This window comes from Schistocerca piceifrons, chromosome 2 (assembly GCF_021461385.2).
Source record: "Schistocerca piceifrons isolate TAMUIC-IGC-003096 chromosome 2, iqSchPice1.1, whole genome shotgun sequence".
Lineage (NCBI taxonomy): Eukaryota > Metazoa > Arthropoda > Insecta > Orthoptera > Acrididae > Schistocerca > Schistocerca piceifrons.
In genome coordinates, this window is record NC_060139.1 from 676,089,475 (window position 1) to 676,110,609 (window position 21,135).

The 21,135-nt window shown below is 40.9% G+C and overlaps 1 protein-coding gene across 5 annotated transcripts in view; it reads right to left on the reverse strand.

The window, feature by feature from the left end:
* LOC124774945 ((E3-independent) E2 ubiquitin-conjugating enzyme UBE2O) overlaps positions 1–21,135 on the reverse strand; it is a 230,923-nt gene that overhangs the window by 37,022 nt on the left and 172,766 nt on the right. For all 5 annotated transcript variants that reach the window (XM_047249649.1, XM_047249654.1, XM_047249652.1 and 2 more), the window contains one exon: positions 587–820. In XM_047249649.1, coding sequence (XP_047105605.1) covers positions 587–820 — 234 coding nt within the window. The remainder of the gene's footprint in view (positions 1–586; positions 821–21,135) is intronic.

Consider the following 21,135-nt stretch of genomic DNA (forward strand, 5'->3'; position numbering starts at 1 on the left):
TTTGCGTACAGTATGTATCACAATTAATAGTGAAATCTGACTCTGGTGAAAGTGTACAAGGGTGGGAGGGGGGTAGGGGCATTAAGAAGTCACTTGTGTGGAAAAATGTTCTCGAACCGGTCCTGGATGCAAATATGTACACTATGAATGTATCAAGAGACAGAAGGGAGGCACCCACATGCCTTCACCAAAAGTGGAAAAAGAACAGAGCTGTCAATTTTGCCTTTTATGTTTCAAACAGACACACTCCAACAGCTCCAGATCTGCCATCTGATGGGTATGCCCGATATTTAGTTCAACAATGTAGAGAATTAAGATTTTATTTACCTGCCGAAGAGAAGGACAAACAATTGAAATTCATGACAGATTATGAAATCTAACTGTAGTTCTCCACTTAATGTAACCTGTAACTCTACTATTAAATTCATAAAAGCAGAAGTAAGGAAATGAAATCTATTTCTGTCAACAATGGGATGCGGTTAATTTAAGACACTGAAAACAGTTTTTACATGAACTTTTCTCATTACTGAAAGAAAAATGGCAAAATAAACAAGAAGAAACAGTTGAGGAAGTCACTATTACCTACCTGATTACCACCAAACCTCCGTGTAACTTCAGCATGGGCTTGTACAAGCTGGGCCTTGATAAGTGCACACAACTTGACACAAACATGGGAATTTGCAACAGTAGGCTGCTGCTGATTCTGCTGCTGTGCCTGGGAGCTATACCTCGCAGCTCTGCCTTCAGAAGCTTGTTGCTGTTGTCCACTGCCTGGTACACCTTCAGATTTACTCAAGTTAGTTGCAGCAGATGGTTTCTCCTGCGCACAATAAAACCACAGACTAAAATAAGGGAATAAGCCTCAATGAAACCTAACACACTGCATCACAAGTTGACTGAACTACCAAGTTGTCTCAATTGTAGCCATTACCTGAGAGAAGCCATTTCTTATTCAATAATCTCTGATTGTACAATAATCTATATACATATAAACTAGCTTAATGCCCATTGTTCACTTATGTTGACTGTATGCTCTGCAGAGAGTTTTTTTTCCTGTTTTTATTTACTGTGATTTTCATGTTGTTCACAAACTGCAACACCTTCCAAAATTTTCATGCTAATTAAGGCTGGTAGCTGGAATCTAAAGTTTTTGTTAACAATGCCTTTTGCGTTCTTACAGAGATATTTCTATAGCAACTTTCATCCCCTAATAAATATTTCTTTATATCTAACCAAGATGTGAAATACCAATTTTCATAAATTTAATTTAATTTTTTTTTTAATGTAACAAAACATTTTCTTAAAAATTTTCATCCCCAATGGCGTTGAATTTCCAGAAACACTAAAACACATATTTTAATTTCTAATCAAGAAGACAAATACCCATTGTCATACATGTAGCCTTAAAAAACCTTTAGTAGTTCTTTATTTTCAAAATAACTTTCACCCCCTATTTTACCGCCTTAGCAGTTCAATTTCCAAGAATCCTGAAACACATATTTTTTTTCTGATTGATAAACCAAATACCAGTTTTCGTAGTTCTAGCTTCAAAATCCCCTTAATAGCAATATACTTCCAAAAAGCCTTTCATCCCCTATTTTGTCCGCAGCTCGTGGTCTCGTGGCTAGAGGGATTTTATCTGCAGAGGGACTGTGTGTTTGCATTGTCCTCATCATTCCATCACCACCACCACTACTCGTGATAGTGGCTAGACTGGACTGCGTAAAAAATTGGGACTTTGTATGGGCGCTGATGAGCACACAGTTAAGCGTCCCAAAAACAAAAATCATCATCATCATCATCATCATCATCATCATCATCATCATCATCATCATCATCATCCCCCCCCCCCCCCTTAGGAGTGGAATTTTGGACAATGCCTACACTATAAGGTCCACATCCTCCTCATACTTCAAGTTTCTATCCTTAGCAGTTTGGGATGAGCGATGATGTGACAGTGAATCAGGCTGACTCATTGCACCCCCTTAAGGGTTGAATTTCCAAAAAGAGTGACGTGTATGTTTTACTACTAACAGAGAAGCCAAATACAAGTTTTCATAGATATAGCTTCAAAAATGCTTGCACAATGAAATATTTCCATAAAAACTTTCATCCCTACAGAGGTTGAATCTCCAAAAATGCTAAAACAGTTATTTCTTTATTTCTGACAAAATTGCCTTAATAGTGACATTTTTCAAAAATATCCTTCATCCCCTATTTCACCCCTTTATGGTTCAAATTTTGAAAAATCTCTTCTTAAATAATGCCTACAATATACGATCCACGCCTTATCAAAATTTCTGGTTTCTATCCTTAGCTGTTTAGGCTGGGCGATGATAAGTGAGTGAGTGAGTGAGTGAGTCAGCCAGTCAGTCAGTCAGTCAGGACAATGTGTTGATCTGTATCTTTTACTATTCTTTATCTTATCTGAGTAACTAATAATGAGGTATTGAATCAAATCTAGAAGGAGAGTTACTATATGGCTTTACTAAAAGAGGAGATAGGCCAATCCCTAGAGGCATCAAGGGATAGTTAATTTTACACTGGAGGGAAGTGTGGGTGTTAAAAATTGTAAAGTGCAACCAATACTTGACAACAGCAAGCAGATTCAAGCAGACGTAGTGTGCAGTAGTTATGCAAATATGAGGAGACTAGTGTATAGAGTGCCTGGTGACCACTGACTACAACAAATACTAATTTTAAGTTTTTCATTTGATTCTTTGATCCTCATACAGTCACAGTTTATTAACATAACCAAGTGTACTTTAATAAACCAAGTGTACTGACAGTTTTTCCCATAATCACAAGTTTTTGATAAGTTCCAATTAATAACGATCATAGTCTTGATATAATGTGAGGTAACTGATAGTGTTTGATATACAAACACAATCCTACATTTCAATTTGTATTGGTGGAGTGATTAGGGGATAAGCTTAACTTGCCGATTTTTGGATTATCTGAATGCTTGTCACCCCCTCTTTCTTTCATATTCATAATGATAGTGTAATTTTAGAGAAAGAAAGGGACATGGAATGTATAGGAACTTTTCTTTTGTGTGTGTGTGTGTGTGTGTGTGTGTGTGGGGGGGGGGGGGGGGGGGCGCACACGCACGCATGGAAGGGGGGGGGGGGTTTTACACAGGCAAGCGTGTGATTTCGAGTATGGATAATGAGGGCCTTCGTTAGTTTTTTTTAGGTCGCAGTTAAAAAGGACTATAGGTCCAATCGACGGAAGGAAAGACAGCTAAAAACAGGGACCTGGAGAAAGTTCCATAAAATATGCCATAGATACAAAGTATGACCTGGATCTTAAAGATTAAATGTCATTCCAATATTGCTACGACAGATCAAAAGTAAAACGTAGTACACAGCCTGTGCATCATTAGGTAAAATGGCCCATAACTCAGACGGCAAACATAAATGAGAACATAGTGGTTCAAAAAGGGCATTCCGCTAGGAAGTGATGAACTGTCAAAGATTGAGGGGGATCATCACTTAACAATTGACGATGGCTACAAAGACAGTGCCCAATAGACAACCTAGCTACAATAATCTTCTCAGGTTGACAGGGCTGAGAGCAGGTTGTCCAAGTTGCTGGGAGAGGTTTAATTCCCCGGAGCTTGTTCTCATGAAGGGAAGACCAGTGTTGACGCCGAAGTGACACCACTTGCTGACACATGGCAACAGAGAGATCATTGGAGGGAATGGAAGAACTAACGGGTCGAAGTATAAGGACTGCAGCCTCGACAGCAGTGTCAGCGGCCTCATTTCCCATCAGACCGATGTGGCCAGGGGCCCACACAAACATCGCAGTGTCTTCATCAAGAGTGAACAAGTGAAAGCTTTCCTGGACCAGTTGCACTAAGGGATGGACAGTGCACAATACACACAGCCTCTGAAGGGCACTGAGAAATTCAGAGTAGAAGTCACAACTGAAAGGCCTGTGTCGCCGGATGTACTGCATGGCCTGATACAGGGCAAAGAGCTCCACTGTAAATATTGAGCAGTGTTCTGGAAGCCAATATAGAAAAATGTCGGCGCCAATGATGAAAGCACACCCGACACAACAGTCAGTCAGAGAGCTATCAGTGTACACAGAGGTATTATTGCGAAGTTCTGTGCTGAGGTCGAGAAACTCTACAGTGATAGAGCAAGGCTGGAGTAGAGTTCTTAGGAAGTGAATGATGTCCAAGGTGAACACGGGCCACTGTACAAAGCCAAGGTGGTGAAAGGTTCACATCCATTGGGAAAGTGGCAGGTAGGTGTGAAGTTAAGCTGCCAGAGCAATAGCCAAAAGTGAACTCCAGGAGGTAACAGACAAGAAGGGATGGGCCCAATACTGGTGATCAAAGGAGCCATCGAAGGAGGAGGCACAGGATGGGTGACCAGGAATGGCAGACAAGTGGCATACGCCTACTGAATAAAAAAATCACACCTGTATGACTGCGATAGTTCGGTAGCTTCCGCTTACAGACTCTCAACAAGGATCGTGTAAAAGGTGCCAGCGGCCAAACAGATGCCATGATGTTGGACTGTATGAAGACAGTATAGGAATGGCAAACATGCAGATGCATAAACACAACACCCATAGTCTGGTTTCGACCAGACAAGGGACCAGTACAAATGGAGGAGGGCGGTCCAATCTGCTACCCAGTAAGTACCTCTGAGGACACAGAGGACACTGAAAGATCGCATACAGTGGGCAGCCAGGTAAGACACATGGGAGAACCAAGAAAGTTTCATATCGAGCATGAGCCCCAGGAATGGAGGAGCAACAGGCCCATGGTGTAAAGATGGTGGAGGAAACCAATTGCACTGCCAGAAAGTTATACAAAAGGTTTTGTCAGTGGAAAAGTGAAAGCTGTTGTCGATGCTCCATGAGGAAAGACGATTGAGACAACACTGAAAATGCCGCTCAAGGAGACAAGTCCATGGAGAACTACAACAGACGGCAAAATTGTCAACGAAAAGGAGCCAGAGATGCCTGCCAGGAGACAGGCCTTAATAGGGTTAATGGCAACAGCAAAGAGGATGATACTCAGAACGGAACCCTGAGGCATGATGTTTTCCTGAATAGAGGGGCCCCGACACAGGAGAACCAGTAAGTACCGTGAAAACTCAGTGTTTTAAAATTCCTGAAAGAAATGGGGCACGCAGCCTCGAAAGCCCCATGTGTAGAGTGTACAGAGGATACCAGTCCACCAGCCAGTGCCATAGGCTTTCTCCAAATCAAAAAATACAGCCATAATCTGATATTTCCACAGAAAACCATTCATGACATGGGTTGACAAGGTGACAAGATGGTCAACTGCAGAACACTGTGCTCGAAATCCACAATGTGCAGTGGATAGTATATTACGAGACTCAAGCCACCATACCAGTCGGACATGAATCATATGTTCCATCACCTTGCAAACACAGCTCGTAAGAGAAATGGGGCAATAGCTAGAAAGAAGGTGTTTGTCCTTACCTTGTTTAGGTATGGGTATGACTGGCTTTACGCATCTGAGTGATTTGCCCTCTGCCCACCAGAAGAGAAAGGTTCTGCAACATCTGAATGCCAACATCGTCTAGCCCTTGGGAGGAGGACTGGGATGAAGTGGCAGCATGATCTAGCTTCCTCATACTAAAAGTAACATTGTTGCACTCACGATCCTGAGAAAAGAAGGATTTTGCTCGAGCCTCTCCACGTTTCCGATGGACTAAGGCAGGGTGATAGTGGGTGGAGCTCAAAATATCTGCAAAATAGAGGCCCAAGGTGTTGGAGATAGCAATAGGGTCCGCTAGGGCATCATCTACTACGGTCAGGCAGGAAACTGGGGAATGGACCTTGGTTCCAGAGAGCCGTTGGAGGTTGGCCCGCATGATGGAAGAGGGAGTGGAACTGTTAAAAAGAATTAGTAAATAAATCCAGCTAGCTTTTTTGCTATCTTGAAGAACACTACGGCCCTGTGCATGCAACTGTTTGCAAAGAAAGCAGTTTGTCATCATATGATGACAGTTAAATATGCGGAGAGCATGTCTATGCACATGTATTGCGTCGCAGCATGCCTCAGTCCATCAAGGGTCCTGGACACAGCATGGCAAGGAGGAAGTGTCAGGAATGGAAATTTCTGCGGTGGTAAGGATAACGTGTGAAAGATGCTCTACTTGGTGATCACCACTGGGGGAAATGTTCTTTTTTGAAAGGTCACCAGGGAGGAGTAAAGCCTCCAGTCAGCCTTAGAAAGCTGCCATTTGGGTGTAGACATAGATGGGGTAGGAGTCAGCAAATGGATAGCACACGGGAAACAGCCAGTCGAATAAGTGGAACAGAGAACGTACCACTCAAGATGACAGGCAAGCTGGGCAGTGCAGAAGGAGGGGGGGGGGGGGGGGGGGGGTTCCAAAAGGGAATAGGTGTGTGTGGAGTCTGAAAGGAATGTGGGTGCTCCTGTGTTAAGACAAATGAGGTTAACGTGATTGAGAAGGTCACAGCAGTGATAATGTGTCATAAGTTGAGCTAAAAGTATGCAGATGGTCTATGTAGGTACAGAGGAGATTATAGGGTCACAAGAATAACATGAAATACAACTATATAAATATTTTGTGCAACTAATACAGCTGTAGAATGATGTGAAATGAAATGGTGCGAAGATAAGTTGATTTAAGATATAAATTGAATCAGGTACTGAAAAAAGCATGGTATAACGATGTGGATGTAACAGGTATGTATAATAATCTGTGAATGCAATAATTTCAAAGGAAGTTTGCAAAACAAAACCACCCAGAGATCTATATATGTTAATAATTCAGTGACTTATATTAATAAAACTGGATGCAGAACCAAAAATTCATACAATAGTCAAAATGGTGATGATAGTGTCATGGGAAGATTAAAAAATAGAGATTAACTGGAAACCAAATTTTATCTAATACTTTCAATACATTAACGTATGGAAATTTCACAGTGGAGGAGGGGGGGAGGGCGAGGTGTGAAAAGAAGTCCAGATCAAAATTCACCATGTGGTATGCAATAGGTAAAGTTTTCATTTATGTGTGATGGCTTGCTACTTTCTGAAGCTGCTGATTGTACGGTCGTGATATGGTTTAATACAACAACAGAAAATACTGTATTTTCTTTCACAGTTGTACCATACAGCAACAAGACTTCTACTGAGAGGAGCATCATAGATTTAACCACATAATTCTTGAGCCAGTGGGTAGTGACACCGCCTGAAGGTGACATGAAGATGTTAATTGGGAGGGGGCAACAGGATGGAGGAAGATGAAACTGTTGCATGGAGGGTGCAGGGATAGTGGTTTACTGGATGATGAGCCCCGGACAATTACAGGACTCAAGGACATGTTGTAAGGATAACTCCCATCTGCATAGTTCAGAAAAGCTGATGTGGAGGAAAGAATCACAATAGCTGGGGTTGGGAAGGAGTCATTGAAACTGAACATATTGTGCTCAGTTGCATGTTGTGTCACTGATTGGTCACCTTTGTTCTTGCAATGCCAGTGGCCATTCATCCTAATTGACAGATTGTTGATAGTCATACAGACATAAAAATCTGTGCAATATTAGCAGAAGAACAGGTATGTGACATGACTACTTTCACAGGTGGCCTGACTTCAGTAAGGGTAGTAACCTTATGACAAGACTGGAGTAGGAAGTGCTAAGTGGGTGGATCATGCAGGTCTTGCACCTTGATCTACCACAGGAATATGATCCCTGTGGCAAGGGGTTGGGAATTGGAGTGGCAATAGCGACGGAATAGCGTGTTGTGTGGATTGGGTGTGAAACAGACCACCACTTTAGGATGGGTGGATAGGACCTTGTGAAAGATGTCCCTCATTTCAGTGCAAGATGAGAGATAATCAAAGCCATGATGATGGATTCAGTACAGCTGTTCCAGTCCACGGTGATATTAGGTGACTGGTGGCAGGGGGGAGGTGGAAGGGAGAAGGGGGAGGGGGCGGGCAGGCACTCCTTCGTAGCTGATTCTTTGGTGTGGTGGAAGGATTGGGAATGTGTCAGAATATGGTACATGAAATTGTTTGCGGACTAGGTCTGGGGGGTAGTGTCTCTCTGTGAAGGCCTCGTGAGACCTTTCAGCATACAGGGCAACGGAGTTCTTGTCACTGCAGATACATTGTCTATGGGTTGCTAAGCTGTATGGGAGGGACTTCTTGGTATGGAAAGGATGGCAGATGTTGAAATGCTGGTACTGGTCGGTGGTTAGTGGGTTTAATGTGGATCAGAGAGTCAGAGAGGGTGGCGGTCAATACCCATGAAGGTGGCACAGTGGATAGAGAAGGGTCAGGTGAAGAGGACTGGAGAGAAGTGCTGAGGTTGTGTAGGAATTTGGACAGGATGTCTTGGCCCTGAGTCCAGATCATAAAGGTATCAATGACCCTGAACCAGAGGTTGGGAGTTTTGGGAGGTTACAAAGGTTTTCCTCTAGATGACCTGTAAACAGTTTAGCATAGGAGAGTGCCATGCAAATGTCCATGGCTGTGCCATGGACTTGTTCACATATCTTCCCCTCAAAGGAAAAATCATTGCGAGTGATTATGTAGTTGGTAAGGTGTATAAGGAATGAGGAGGTGGGTTTGGAGTCTGAAAGATGGTGGGAGAGGTAGTGTCTGACAGTGGTAAGACCAAGAGCGTATGGAATGTGGTGTCAACAGGTATGAGTAGGGATCCAGGAGATAAAGTGGTGGGCATGATGTGGAGTCGGTGAAGAAAGTGGTTAGTATCTTAGATGGGGGATGCTAGGTTTCAGGTAATGGGCTCTGGGTGTTGCTCAACAAGAGCGGTGATTCTTTCAGTGGAGCACAACAGCCAGTTACAATGAGGTGTCCAGGATTTTGAATTTTGGGGAGTAAGTAGAAGGTGGGTGTGCACCGGCAAACAGACTTTAGCTTAATAAAGGATTACTCCAAAATCTAGCTAGTTTCCCTCTTTTTGTGTGTGGCTACCGATGACTCAACACTTCTGCTTATAGTACTTGTAGGTCTTATAATCAAATATACTGAGTTGCCTATTAGAAAATTCTGAGATACTTGAAAATACTGCTAAATTACCTACAAAAAATTAAAACATTGTGGTAGACTGTTGTATGCATATGCAAGTTTGTGTTTAAGTCTTTGCTTCAATAATACTAATCACGTTGAATATTTCTTAAAATTATTATTAGTTACATTGAAGGCCATTAATGAGTATATTTATTGTGAAATAGATGTACAAATAACAAGTTTATTGAAGAGGTCTCCACTAAAAGTTTTAGGACTAGCAAAAAACAAACAAACAACGCCCGAAAAGGCCTTGAAGGCCCAAAGGTACCGACCAGTCGCCACATCATTTGCAGTCCTTAGGCATCATGTGATGGGTGGATACAGAGGGGGCATGTGGTCAGCACACTGCTCTCCTGGACATTTTTCGTGACTGGTGCCACTACTTTTCAATCAAGTAGCTCCTGAACTGGCCTCACAAGGACTGAGTACATGCCACTTGCCAACAGCACTCAGAAGACTTGAACAGTGACCCATCCAAGTGCTAGCCATGCCCAACAGCACTTCACCTCAGTGATCTGATGGGAACCGGTGTTACCACTGTGGCAAGGCCACTGGCTTTAGGGCTAGCACCAGATACAATTATTGTCACATGCTTCTGTACCCCAAAAATGCTATCTAAGTAAGTCAAGTTTTGTTCGAAAATGTTTTTTCACCTCATTATCAATTCAAATTTACAGAATAAAGTAATTTCTTCATTTACTAGCCAACTGTAGCTGTCACCATGCATGCTGTAAAAATACAGATGAAATAAGATGTTTCATTAATTACACATTAATAAGATTATAGTTCATAAAACTGAAAACTATCTACTTCTAAAAATAATATTTCACTCTACAGTGAAGTATGCAAACTGATTATTAAACTCCTTGACAGATTAACACCGTGAGCCAGACCATATCTCTGAACTGATCATTATTGTCTTTGCCACAAAAGGCACATGTTCAGACTCAAATCCAGCCGTGTTGGAAATTATTATTTGAACTCAAGTTTCACTATCTATTCTTTATTTCACTGTCTGAAGATGTTATGGCAATAGTTTCGACAGGAGGAAGAATTATATGTTGTTATATGAATGCTTGGTGTCCGTTCTTTTGGACAACGATCATTTATACCTGCATGCATTCATACAGCACACATTCATGTAACTGTTTCACCTCAATGGACAATGAATCCACAACCTTCAGTGTGGAAGCATATTTATGTTTGACCTCCAACAGGAATCTAAAATTAGCGAGTATGGAGGACATGGACAGGGACTGCAGATAGGTGGTGCTAGGTGGGAATGCGGGTCAGCTGGGAAGTGTGCCAAGATAGTCCACACATTTGTGATAAACACTATATCCGGGTGGTGCACTGCTTAAGTAACTGCCTAGGAAGCAGGAGATCCTGGTTTTGAGTATCATTTCAGCCCATTTTCTCTAAATACCACTGATTCCACATAAAGTCCTGATGTAGCTGATATTAGTTCCTCCCCCCCCTCCCCCCCCACTTCAATTTACATAACTAGAATTATATGTACTGAGCCACATCAAAGCTTTTTAACAGTCACACTGTTATTCTGTCCTAGTTCTCATCTTAATCTTATTAAGCCTGGCTTGCAATTATTAGTTACTTGTTTCATCTATCATGTTATTTGTTTCTTAGGGACTGATGACCTCAGCAGTTTGGTCCCATAAGACCTAACCACATTTTTTTTTGGTGCCTTATGAGTCTTGATTTGGAGCAGTTTTTCCTGTCCAACACTTTTACTTTTTTGAAAGTAGTAGCATCAACTGTGTTCTTAAATTTAGTAGAGAGAGAGAGAGAGAGAGAGAGAGAGAGAGAGAGAGAGAGAGAGAGAGAGAGAGAGACCGTGTGTGTGTTTTGCATTTAATATTGCATTCTTTACCTGCAATGAAGACCCCAAAGCAAACTAGTTCCTTAGTTTCCCAAATTTTCAAATATTGAAAATCCCGGATGGAATAATGACAGTACTATGAAAAGGATACCCCACTATACAGCGGAGATGTTGCATCATAGACAGGTACCACTGAGTAGTACGCACATAAGCTGTCAGCCAGAAAGCCTTCTTCTGAATTGGACAACATACATGCACACACATATGGGCAGTTGTGCACAGTTGGTTGAACGTGTGTGTGTGTGTGTGTGTGTGTGTGTGTGTGTGTGTGAGTGCGTGTGTGTTGTCTAATTCAGAAGGCCTTCTGGCTAAAAGCTTAGGTGCGTGGAAGTCTCTCTGTTGTGCTTGACTGCGACTCATTATTTCTGCTGTATGGTGAGTAGCAATCTTTTCATAATACTGTCAAAAATTCAAGAAAAAAAAGAAAACAATAATCATGAGCTAAAAAAGCCTATTCCCTTGAATGATGTAAGAAATATCATTTTCACTCACAAAAAGATCAACTGCTGGCATGTTGAAACTGCAAAAATTAGTAAAACACAACATTAGAAAAGAACTGAAGTGTACAGGTTGACAAAACTTAGGTCACTTATGATCTTCACAATTTCTGCATAAATTATTATTATTAAGTGCTGTGGGCCAACAACAATAGGAAATAAATCTTCCACAGTTACAGTTTATAAATGAATAAATTTATTTGTTAATAATCAGTTTTAATACTGAAGCCTGATTGTTAAATAATAAAAAAATTCAATGGTATGAAAAGGAAGGAAAATAACAGGAGAATGTGGACTAGAGGAAAGGAACAAAAGAGGAACCCACTTGGTGGAATTTTTTGCAGAGCATAATTTAATCATCACAGCAAGTGAAAGAAGGCTGTGTACATGGAAGAGACCTGCACACACTGGAAGGTTTCAGATTGATTGTGTAATAAGACAAATTTCGGAACCAGATTTTAAACTTTCAGTAGCAAATTGTAAAGTAAGAATGTAGGGACATCAGTAAAGGGAAAGAAAGTGTTGTTGTTGGGTAGATCCCATGGAAGAGGTGTTGGCCAACTTTTGCAGGATGAACTAGGATCAGAATACGAGGTCACCAATTTTTTAAACCTAGTGCTGGTCTGGAGCAGGTGACAGAGGATTTAGGATCACTTTGTAAAGATTTTACTAAGGAAGACACCATGAGTACAGTGGGTGGGCCAGATAATAGTATTGACAGAGATCCTGGGTACAGTATAGAGTGTGACCTGGCAAAGATAGCATCAGCACTGAAGCATACTAGTGTTGAGTTTGTATCTATTCTTGGGTGCCATGAACGACCTCATTTGAACTCTTCTGTCAGGAGAGTTAATTTGGAATTGGAACGGCTGCTTATGTTGGGTGCAGGGTCACATGTTGGTGTGGTTCCTGTTGATTCTCTCAATAGGTGAGATTATACTAGGCATGGCCTTCACCTCAACAGGAAAGGGAAGGGTAAACTGGCTGGGAAAATAGCAGGAAGTTAAATGGGGAAGGCACTGTCATGAGTGATGAAATAACAGTTGTTATAGCGTTCAGAAAAGACCCTTTTTTAGGGTATGGGCAGAAAGAAACCAAGTTTTAAGAGAGGTTAGGACTGATACAAACCTTCAGTTTGAGGGGGGAAAAAAATTCTAGCTTATCACATCAGCATAAGCAGCTGTTGGTTAAGAATTTTCAACAATCAGCAGAAATTTCAACTCTATCCAATTTTAACCCAGTCAATGTGAAATGGCTATCTTCATTGCATCAAAATATTCCAAGGACTGAGAAATAAAATTAATGAATTAATTATCTGCATAGATGAATTAGAATCCTCAAACCCACTTGATATAATCTGCCTCTCTGAACATCATGTGACCACTGGTATAGAACTTTTAAGTGTTACAGAATTTAGGTTAGCATCTCAATTTCGTAGAGCAGAAATGGAGAAAGGAGGAGTTGCCACATTCATCAGGAACTCTCGCAAATTTAAGAACATAGACATTCATAAATTTTGCCTAGAACAGCATATGGAAGTATATGCAACAGAAGTAGAATTTCATAAAAAGTCCTTCATAACATTAAGTGCAAACCGAGCACCTGCAGGTAACTTTAATCTGTTCATAAACCACCTTGAAGCTATACTGGCCCATTTAACAACCAAAAACAATGAAATAGTGGTTGCTGGTGACTTCAAGGTAGATTTCCTAAAAGATTCTCCCAATAAGAACTTATCTGAGTTAGTAACACTATCATTCAACTTAATTCCCGCTGTAAAGTTCCCAACTAGGGTAGCCAACTGCTCACAAACAGCCATAGATAATATCTTTACAGAAAAGTCAAATGAACAAAATTATATTACAAAACCAAGACGAAAGGATGTGGGTTTTAAGGGAAAGGGTAAGGAGTCATTCCAATCCCGGGAGCGGAAAGACTTACCTTAGGGGGGAAAAAAGGACGGGTATACACTCGCGCACACACACACATATCCATCCACACATATACACACACACACACACATATATATATATATATATATATATATATCAATGACCTTTCATCAGTAACAATACCAGATGCCAAGTTTGTTTTGTTTGCTGATGATACAAACATTGCAATAAATAGCAAATCAAGTGTAGTCCTAGAAAGATCGGCTAATAAAATATTTGTGGACATTAATCACTGGTTCCTAGCCAATTCTTTGTCACTAAACATTGAAGAAACACACTACATGCAGTTCAGAACTTGTAATGGGTGTCCCACGAGTATATGCTTAACATATGATGACAAGCAGATAGAAGAAGTGGGCAGTGTTAAATTCTTGGGATTACAGCTTCATAATAAATTCAACTGGGAGCAGCACACCACAGAACTGCTGAAGCATATAAACAAATCTCTATTTGCAATGCGAATTCTGTCACACACAGAGAATATAAAAATGAAAAAGCTGACATACTATACTTACTTTCACTCTATAATGTCATATGGAATTATTTTTTAGGGTAATTCATCAAGCCAAGCTAAGTTTTCTGGGCACAAAAATGTGCAATAAGAGTTATATGTGGTGTGAACTCAAGAACATCCTGCAGAGGCCTGTTTCCAATATACGAGGGCTATTCAGAAAGTAGGGAACTTGGCATTAAAAAAAAACTAAGTACAAAAAATACATTTTATTATATAAATCTGAAAGAGTGCCCGACATACTACTTTTCCACATGAGGCACTTATCACAGCTGTGGACAAGCTTTGAAAGAACTTCGTTGTAAAATTCTGCCGCCTGAGACTTCAGCCAATGCGTAACGCCCACCTGGAGTGTCGCGTTGTCATCGAAGCGCTGTGTTGCAAGCCAGTTCTTCATCTTGGAAAACAAGTGGAAGTCACTTGGTGCGAGATCGGGGCTGTAGGGCAGATGAGGGAAAATTTCCAATTTGAATGAATTAACCCTTTAACTGTTCTGGACATTTTAACGTGCGTGCCTTTGTACCTGTCCCTGTGTTCTCTGAACACGTTCACAGTACCAAGTAGAAGGACTGGTGGCACACGTAAACACGTTCAGAGAACACAGGGACAGGTACAAAGGCACGCGCATAAAGAAGTACAGAGCAGTTAAAGGGTTAACGAGTTCTTCAGTGCAGTTTGCCATGTGAGGTCAGGCATTGACATGCAAAAACAAAATTTTGGACATCAGCTTTCCTCGGGGTTTGTTTTGAACTGCTCTTCTAAGGCTGTGCACAGTTTGACAGAACCAAGCAGAATTTGTGGTTGCTCCATGCCTGTCGCCATCAACTTCCTTGCTGACAAGGTTTGCAAACTTTTTTTTTTTTTTTTTTTTTTTTTTTTTTTTTTTTTTTTTTTTGGGGGGGGGGGGGGGTGTACTTCGTGAGTCCCCTCTCCATGGACTGTAATTTTGTCTCGCAATTGATGTGTTTCACCCCAGTCTTGTCACCAGTTACGATTCGATCCAGTAATGAATCACCATGTTTGTGGTAGGCTTCCAGAAATGTCAATGTTACCCCCATTTGCTGTTCGTTATGGTGCTCTGTAAGCATTTTGGGCACCCATTGTGCTTTTCAGTGACAATTTCAAACAACAAAGCCCACGAAACTTGTAGAAAAGAAGGCGAAAACTCCGTTATTGTGAAGCGACGGTTTTCACGAATCGTTTCATCAACTTTTGTGACAAGATTGTCAGTCACAATGCTCGGGTGTCCACTCTTCTCTTCATCAGGAACATTGGTTTGACCATTTTTAAACCGAATGCACCATTTCTGGATGGAACATTCCCTCATTATGACGTTTCCGTACACTTCGCACAGTTCACAATAAATTTCTAGAGGTTTTAGTTTTTTTGCCAAGAAAAACCGTATCACAGACCACATCTCACAACTGGCGAAATTTTCGATTGCAGCGCACATTTCAAATTTGAATATTGAAAAAACCAGACGAGCAGAGACGTTCTCGCTGTCACGGCTGGATGCCAACTGAGCTGCCGAGCATGCCCACACCAAAATATACGCGATTGGCGCGCACCTAGTGGCGTCAGATGGAAACGTTCCCTACTTTCTGAATAGCTCTTGTATTTATTCCTTAATGAAATTTATCATTAAAAATATATAACTTTTTCAAACCAACAGCTCAGTTCATGGAATCAATGCTGGAAATAAGAATAATCTTCACAAGGATTTAAAATCACTTACTCTTGTACCAAAAGGTATGCATTTTCAATAATTTGCCAGCTCAGCAACCAATGAAATTCAATGTAAGAGAAGCCTAAAGGATTTATTGGTGGTCTCTCTCTCTCTCTCTCTCTCTCTCTCTCTCTCTCTCTCTCTCTCTCTGTGTGTGTGTGTGTGTGTGTGTGTGTGTGTGTGTGTGTGTGTGTGTGTGTGTGTGTGTGTGTGTGTGTGTGATGTACAATCTAGCGTTTGAACCATTTCAGTGCAGTAATGTGTTCATTGTAAATAAGTATTGCAGTAGTTCTGTTATATACCAAAAACAATATATATATATATATATATATATATGACTTCTGGACGACAATGGAAGAAACTATCAGAAAAATTCCTGCACATAGAAAAGATATACAGACATATCACAGGAAAACATACTCCACACAAGAACACCAACAAAAACGGAAAACACCTGATAGACTTTTGCAAAAGCCACGACCTCGCCATTATGTCAAGAAAATTCAAGAAACCAACACGAAAACTTACCACATGGAAATTCCCCAGCGGAAAGCAAGAACTACAAATCGACCATGTAATAGTCCAGAAAGACTCACAAAAAGAAATTTTGAACATAGACACCCGTAAAGGCTACTTCAACTCAAGCCACCACCTACTACAGATCAGGATTCGTCTTTTGCCCAAGAAAAAGCTCCAGAAGAACAAAATTGTTAGACCAGATCAAGAATACGTTACTTTAAACCAGACACAAATATTACACAAAATTAAAATGGAGAAAATGACAGACTGGACACAACTTTCACGAAGAATCCGAGAGGCCATGAAACTAGCACAAGCACCACGCACACGGAAACACCGTTGGTGGAACCACACATGTGACCAAGCTATTGACCAATGAATCAGTGCATGGAAAAAATTTAGTAGCCATAAATCCCGAGAGAATTGGATGAACTTCTTGAAAACACAGAAGCAATCAAGCAAAATCATTCGCAGTGAAAAACGACAGTATGACAAACGGCGACTGACAGAGATTGAATCGGACTTCATGAAGAACAATACAAGAAACTTCTACAGAACGATCAGAGAAAATATGACTGGATATCAACCACCCAACTTGTGCTTCAGAGGACCGGATGGAACCCTAGAAACCAATACCAAAAACAATTGTGACTTTCTGGCAAAGTACTTTGAAAAACTGCTCAACACGGACCCCCCTATGGAAGAAATGATGACAGAAACGAGCACATACAATCCAGATAGTGAACCTTCAACTCTAGAAGAAGTTAAAGAAATAATCAAGTCACTCAAGAATCGTAGAGCACCAGGGGAAGATGGCATCATCGTGGAAATCTGGAAGTTACAAGACCCAGAACTCACCAAAGACATCCACAGGATCTTGGAAGATATCTGGAAGACCATGTAAATTCCCGACGACTGGAAAACTGCCCTGATACACCCACTACACAAAAAAGGTGACAAGACTGACCCGAACAACTACAGAGGAATATCCCTACTACCAATCATATACAAGATCCTCTCTAAAGCTTTACTGAACAGACTAGAATGCCAGACCGACCACTTGATTGGGGGATACCAAGCAGGCTTCCGTAAAGGGCGGTCTTGTGCGGAACATATTTGGAACCTGAAAATGATTTTACAACACAAACAGAACCTGATCATTACCTTTGTTGACTTCAAAAAGGCGTACGACTCTATCAACCGGAAAACTCTCTTCGAAATTCTAGCACAATACAAAGTAGACAACAAAACACGGGCTATCATAGAGCAAACTTTAACCAACAGGACCTCCAAAGTAAAGTTCTGTGGGGAAGTATCAGAGCCCTTTGAAATTCGCACAGGTGTCCGACAAGGCGATGGCCTCTCACCTCTCCTTTTCAATATGGTGTTAGATAAGGTCATAAAAGAATGGGAAACATCACAACAGGGGATAACCTTAGGAAACCTACAGGTTAAATGCCTGGCTTTTGCAGACGATTTGGCGATTGTCACGAAAGGTATAAAGGAAACAAAAGACGCTACTGAAAAACTGCACGAAATCGCTTCCAAAACTGGACTACAGATCTCTTACGAAAAGACACAGTTTATAAGGACAAAGAAACTCTCATCTCTGAACACAAAGTATGGCACGATTTACAAAACGGCAAACTTCAAATACCTCGGTGAAACACTACAAATGAGTGGACATAACAGAGACTCAAACGAAGAAAGAAAGACTAAACTGGACAAGGCATACAAAGTAGTGTGGAATCATTACAAAAAGAAGTCTATCTCACAAAAAGCCAAATTACGCCATTACGACACGGTGGTGCTCCCCAAGGCACTATATGCAGCAGAGAACACACTAATCCTAGGGCATACACGTATCAGACAATTAGAAAAAGTAGAACGGAAAATACTTAGGAAAATATTTGGCGCCACTAACAAAAATGGAATGTGGATCAAGAAACCTACAGAGGAACTGTACAAACATACGGAGACAATCACAGAAAAGATTAGAAAATGCAGACTACAATTCTATGGACACCTATACAGAATGCCATCACACAGGCTGACCAAACAGATCTTTGACTGGGTAACCACTAGAAACAACAAATGGGTGGCAGAGGTAGAAAACGACCTGAACCAACTCAACATAACAGCAGACACAATAAACGACAGAATAAAATTCAGAAACATCATTAAGAAAAGTAAACTACATGAGATACAATGTGACAAACGAACAGGCATAAAATGGACCGAAGAACGCAAGCAAGATCACAGCCAGAAGATGAAAGAAATATGGGCAACCAAAAAGGCAATCAAGATGAAGCTGAAGACACAAAGCAGACAAGAAGCATGGACAGAGGACTGGAAACAGAAACACAGCGAGCGAATGAGGGAAGTTTGGGCAGCAAGGAAGGCAGCAAAAGGAACTGGCCATGTAGTTTAGTCCAAATGCGCTCTTTAAGGGCAAAACACCAATAATAATAATAATAATAATAATAATAATAATATATTTTAAATTTAGTGCATTAATGCGATCTTAGCAAATGAGTGTTGGAAAAAAAAAAAAAAAAGAAAAGAAAGAGAAGGAGAGACAATCATTCAACTTGGGACCTGTAAAAGGTACATTAGCTTACTTTAGTTGTAAATATTTGTCATGTATCATTGTTTTTCTGATGTGTTCTATATCCTGGAGGAACTCCTCAGTATGGATCAATTGGAATGAAAGTAAATCTAATATAATCTAAGACATTTCCAGGAGCAGATTTGGACTGACTACAATTGACTGGTTATGCACTTTAGACTGAAACTGAAAAAATTGCAAAAAGGTAGAAAATTAAGGAGATTGGTCCTGGGTAAGTTGAAATAACAAGAGGTTGTAGAGAGTTTGAGAGGGAGCATTAAGCAACAACAGGAGAAAGGGATACTCATGCAGATGAATGAGTGACTTTGAGAGATATTATAGCGAAAGCAGCATAGGATCAAATAGAAAAAGGACAAGGTGTAACAGAAATTCTTGGGTATCACAGGAGATACTGAATTTGATTGATGAAAGGAGAAAATATAAAAAATCTAGCAATCTCGAAAATGAGTTTCCTCCAGGCCTGCAACATAGTTGTCAATTCCGGCTATCAATTCTTTGCTTGAAGTGAATCTTTGTCCGCCTGGAAAAATTTTCAATTTTTGGAAGAGATGGAAGTCTGACGGAGTCATATCAGGTGAATAAAGTGGATGTAGTAACAGTTCAATTCATATCTTAGTTCATGTAATTTTGCCATGGCGACAGCAAGTGTTCGGGCGCGCATCAAGTGTCACAGCACCCATCTTGCAGATAATTTTTTCATTTCCAATTCTTCAGTTAAAATGTGATGTACCCTTTCAGATGACATCTAGCAAGCATGAGAAATTTCACGCACTTTCAATCAGCGATCTTCCATGACCATTTTGAGCACTTTTGCAATGATTTATGGAGTAGTGACACATCTTGGCCGACCACTGCACGGATCTGCTCTCCCGACCAAATTTTATTCTACATCTACATCCATACTCCACAAGCCACCTGACGGTGTGTGGCGGAGGGTACCTTGAGTACCACTATCAGTTCTCCCTTCTATTCCAGTTTCGTATTGTTTGTGGAAAGAAAGATTGTCGGTATGCCTCTGTGTGGGCTCTAATCTCTCTGATTTTATCCTCAGGGCCTCTTTGCGAGGTATACGTAAGAAGGAGCAATATACTGCTTGACTCCTCAGTGAAGGTATGTTCTCGAAACTTTAACAAAAGCCCATACCGACCTACTGAGCGTCTCTCTTGCAGAGTCTTCCACTGGAGTTTATTTATCATCTCCGTAACGCTTTCGCAATTCCTAAATGATCCTGTAAGGAACCACGCTGCTCTCCGTTGGATCTTCTCTCTCTCTTCTATCAACCCTACCTAGTATAGATTCCACACTGGTGAGCAGTATTCAAGCAGTGGGCAAACAAATGTACCGTAACCAGCTTCCTTTGTTTTCAGACTGCATTTCCTTAGGATTCTTCCAATGAATCTCAGCGTGGCATCTGCTTTACCGACGATTAATTTTATATGGTCATTCCATTTTAAATCACTCCTAATGCCTACTCCCAGATAATTTATGAAATTAACTGCTTCCAGTTGCTGACCTGCTATATTGTAGCTAAATGATAAGGGATCTTTCTTTCTATGTATTCGCAGCACATTACACTTTTCTACATTGAGATTCAATTGCCGTTCCCTGCACCATGTGTAAATTTGTTGCAGATCCTCCTGCATTTCAGTACAATTTCCCATTGCTACAACCTCTCGATACACTACAGCATCATCCGCAAAAAGCCTCAGTGAACTTCTGATGTTATCCACAAAGTTATTTACCGTATTTACTCGAATCTAAGCCGCACCTGAAAAATGAGACTCGAAATAAGGAAAAAAAAATTCCCGTATCTAAGCCGCACCGGAAATTTGAGACTCGAAATTCAAGGGGAGAGTAAAGTTTTAGGCCGCACCTCCAAATCGAAACAAAGTTGGTCCATTGCAATATGAGACACAATTTAGGTCGAATGAATGACGATACAGCTACAGTAGTTTGGTTCGAGTCGTAAGCTTAGCAGTTAAGCTTTACCAGGTAGCCATTGCTATGCGTCAGGCGCTCCGTCCGTACTTATACGAGTACCCTTCCTTTTTCGTGTGCTTCGTCTGATTTGAATCGATTGCTTATTTTGCTTTGATCTGATAAGTGCTGTTTTCTTTGTTATAGGTGTTTGCGTCACTCTAAGCTGAAAATGCATTACTGTACTGTGTGTCACGCATTGTTTGTCGCATTCTGATAGTGCGTGTTTACGGCCTGTCGCCGTTCGCGGCATAGCTTGCTTTTGTGGGCGCTACTGCCGCTTACAATTTAAAAAAAAGAGAGAGTAATCGTCTCACTAGCGAAACAATGGCAAGAGACTGCTATTTGTTGTTACTTACACTGCT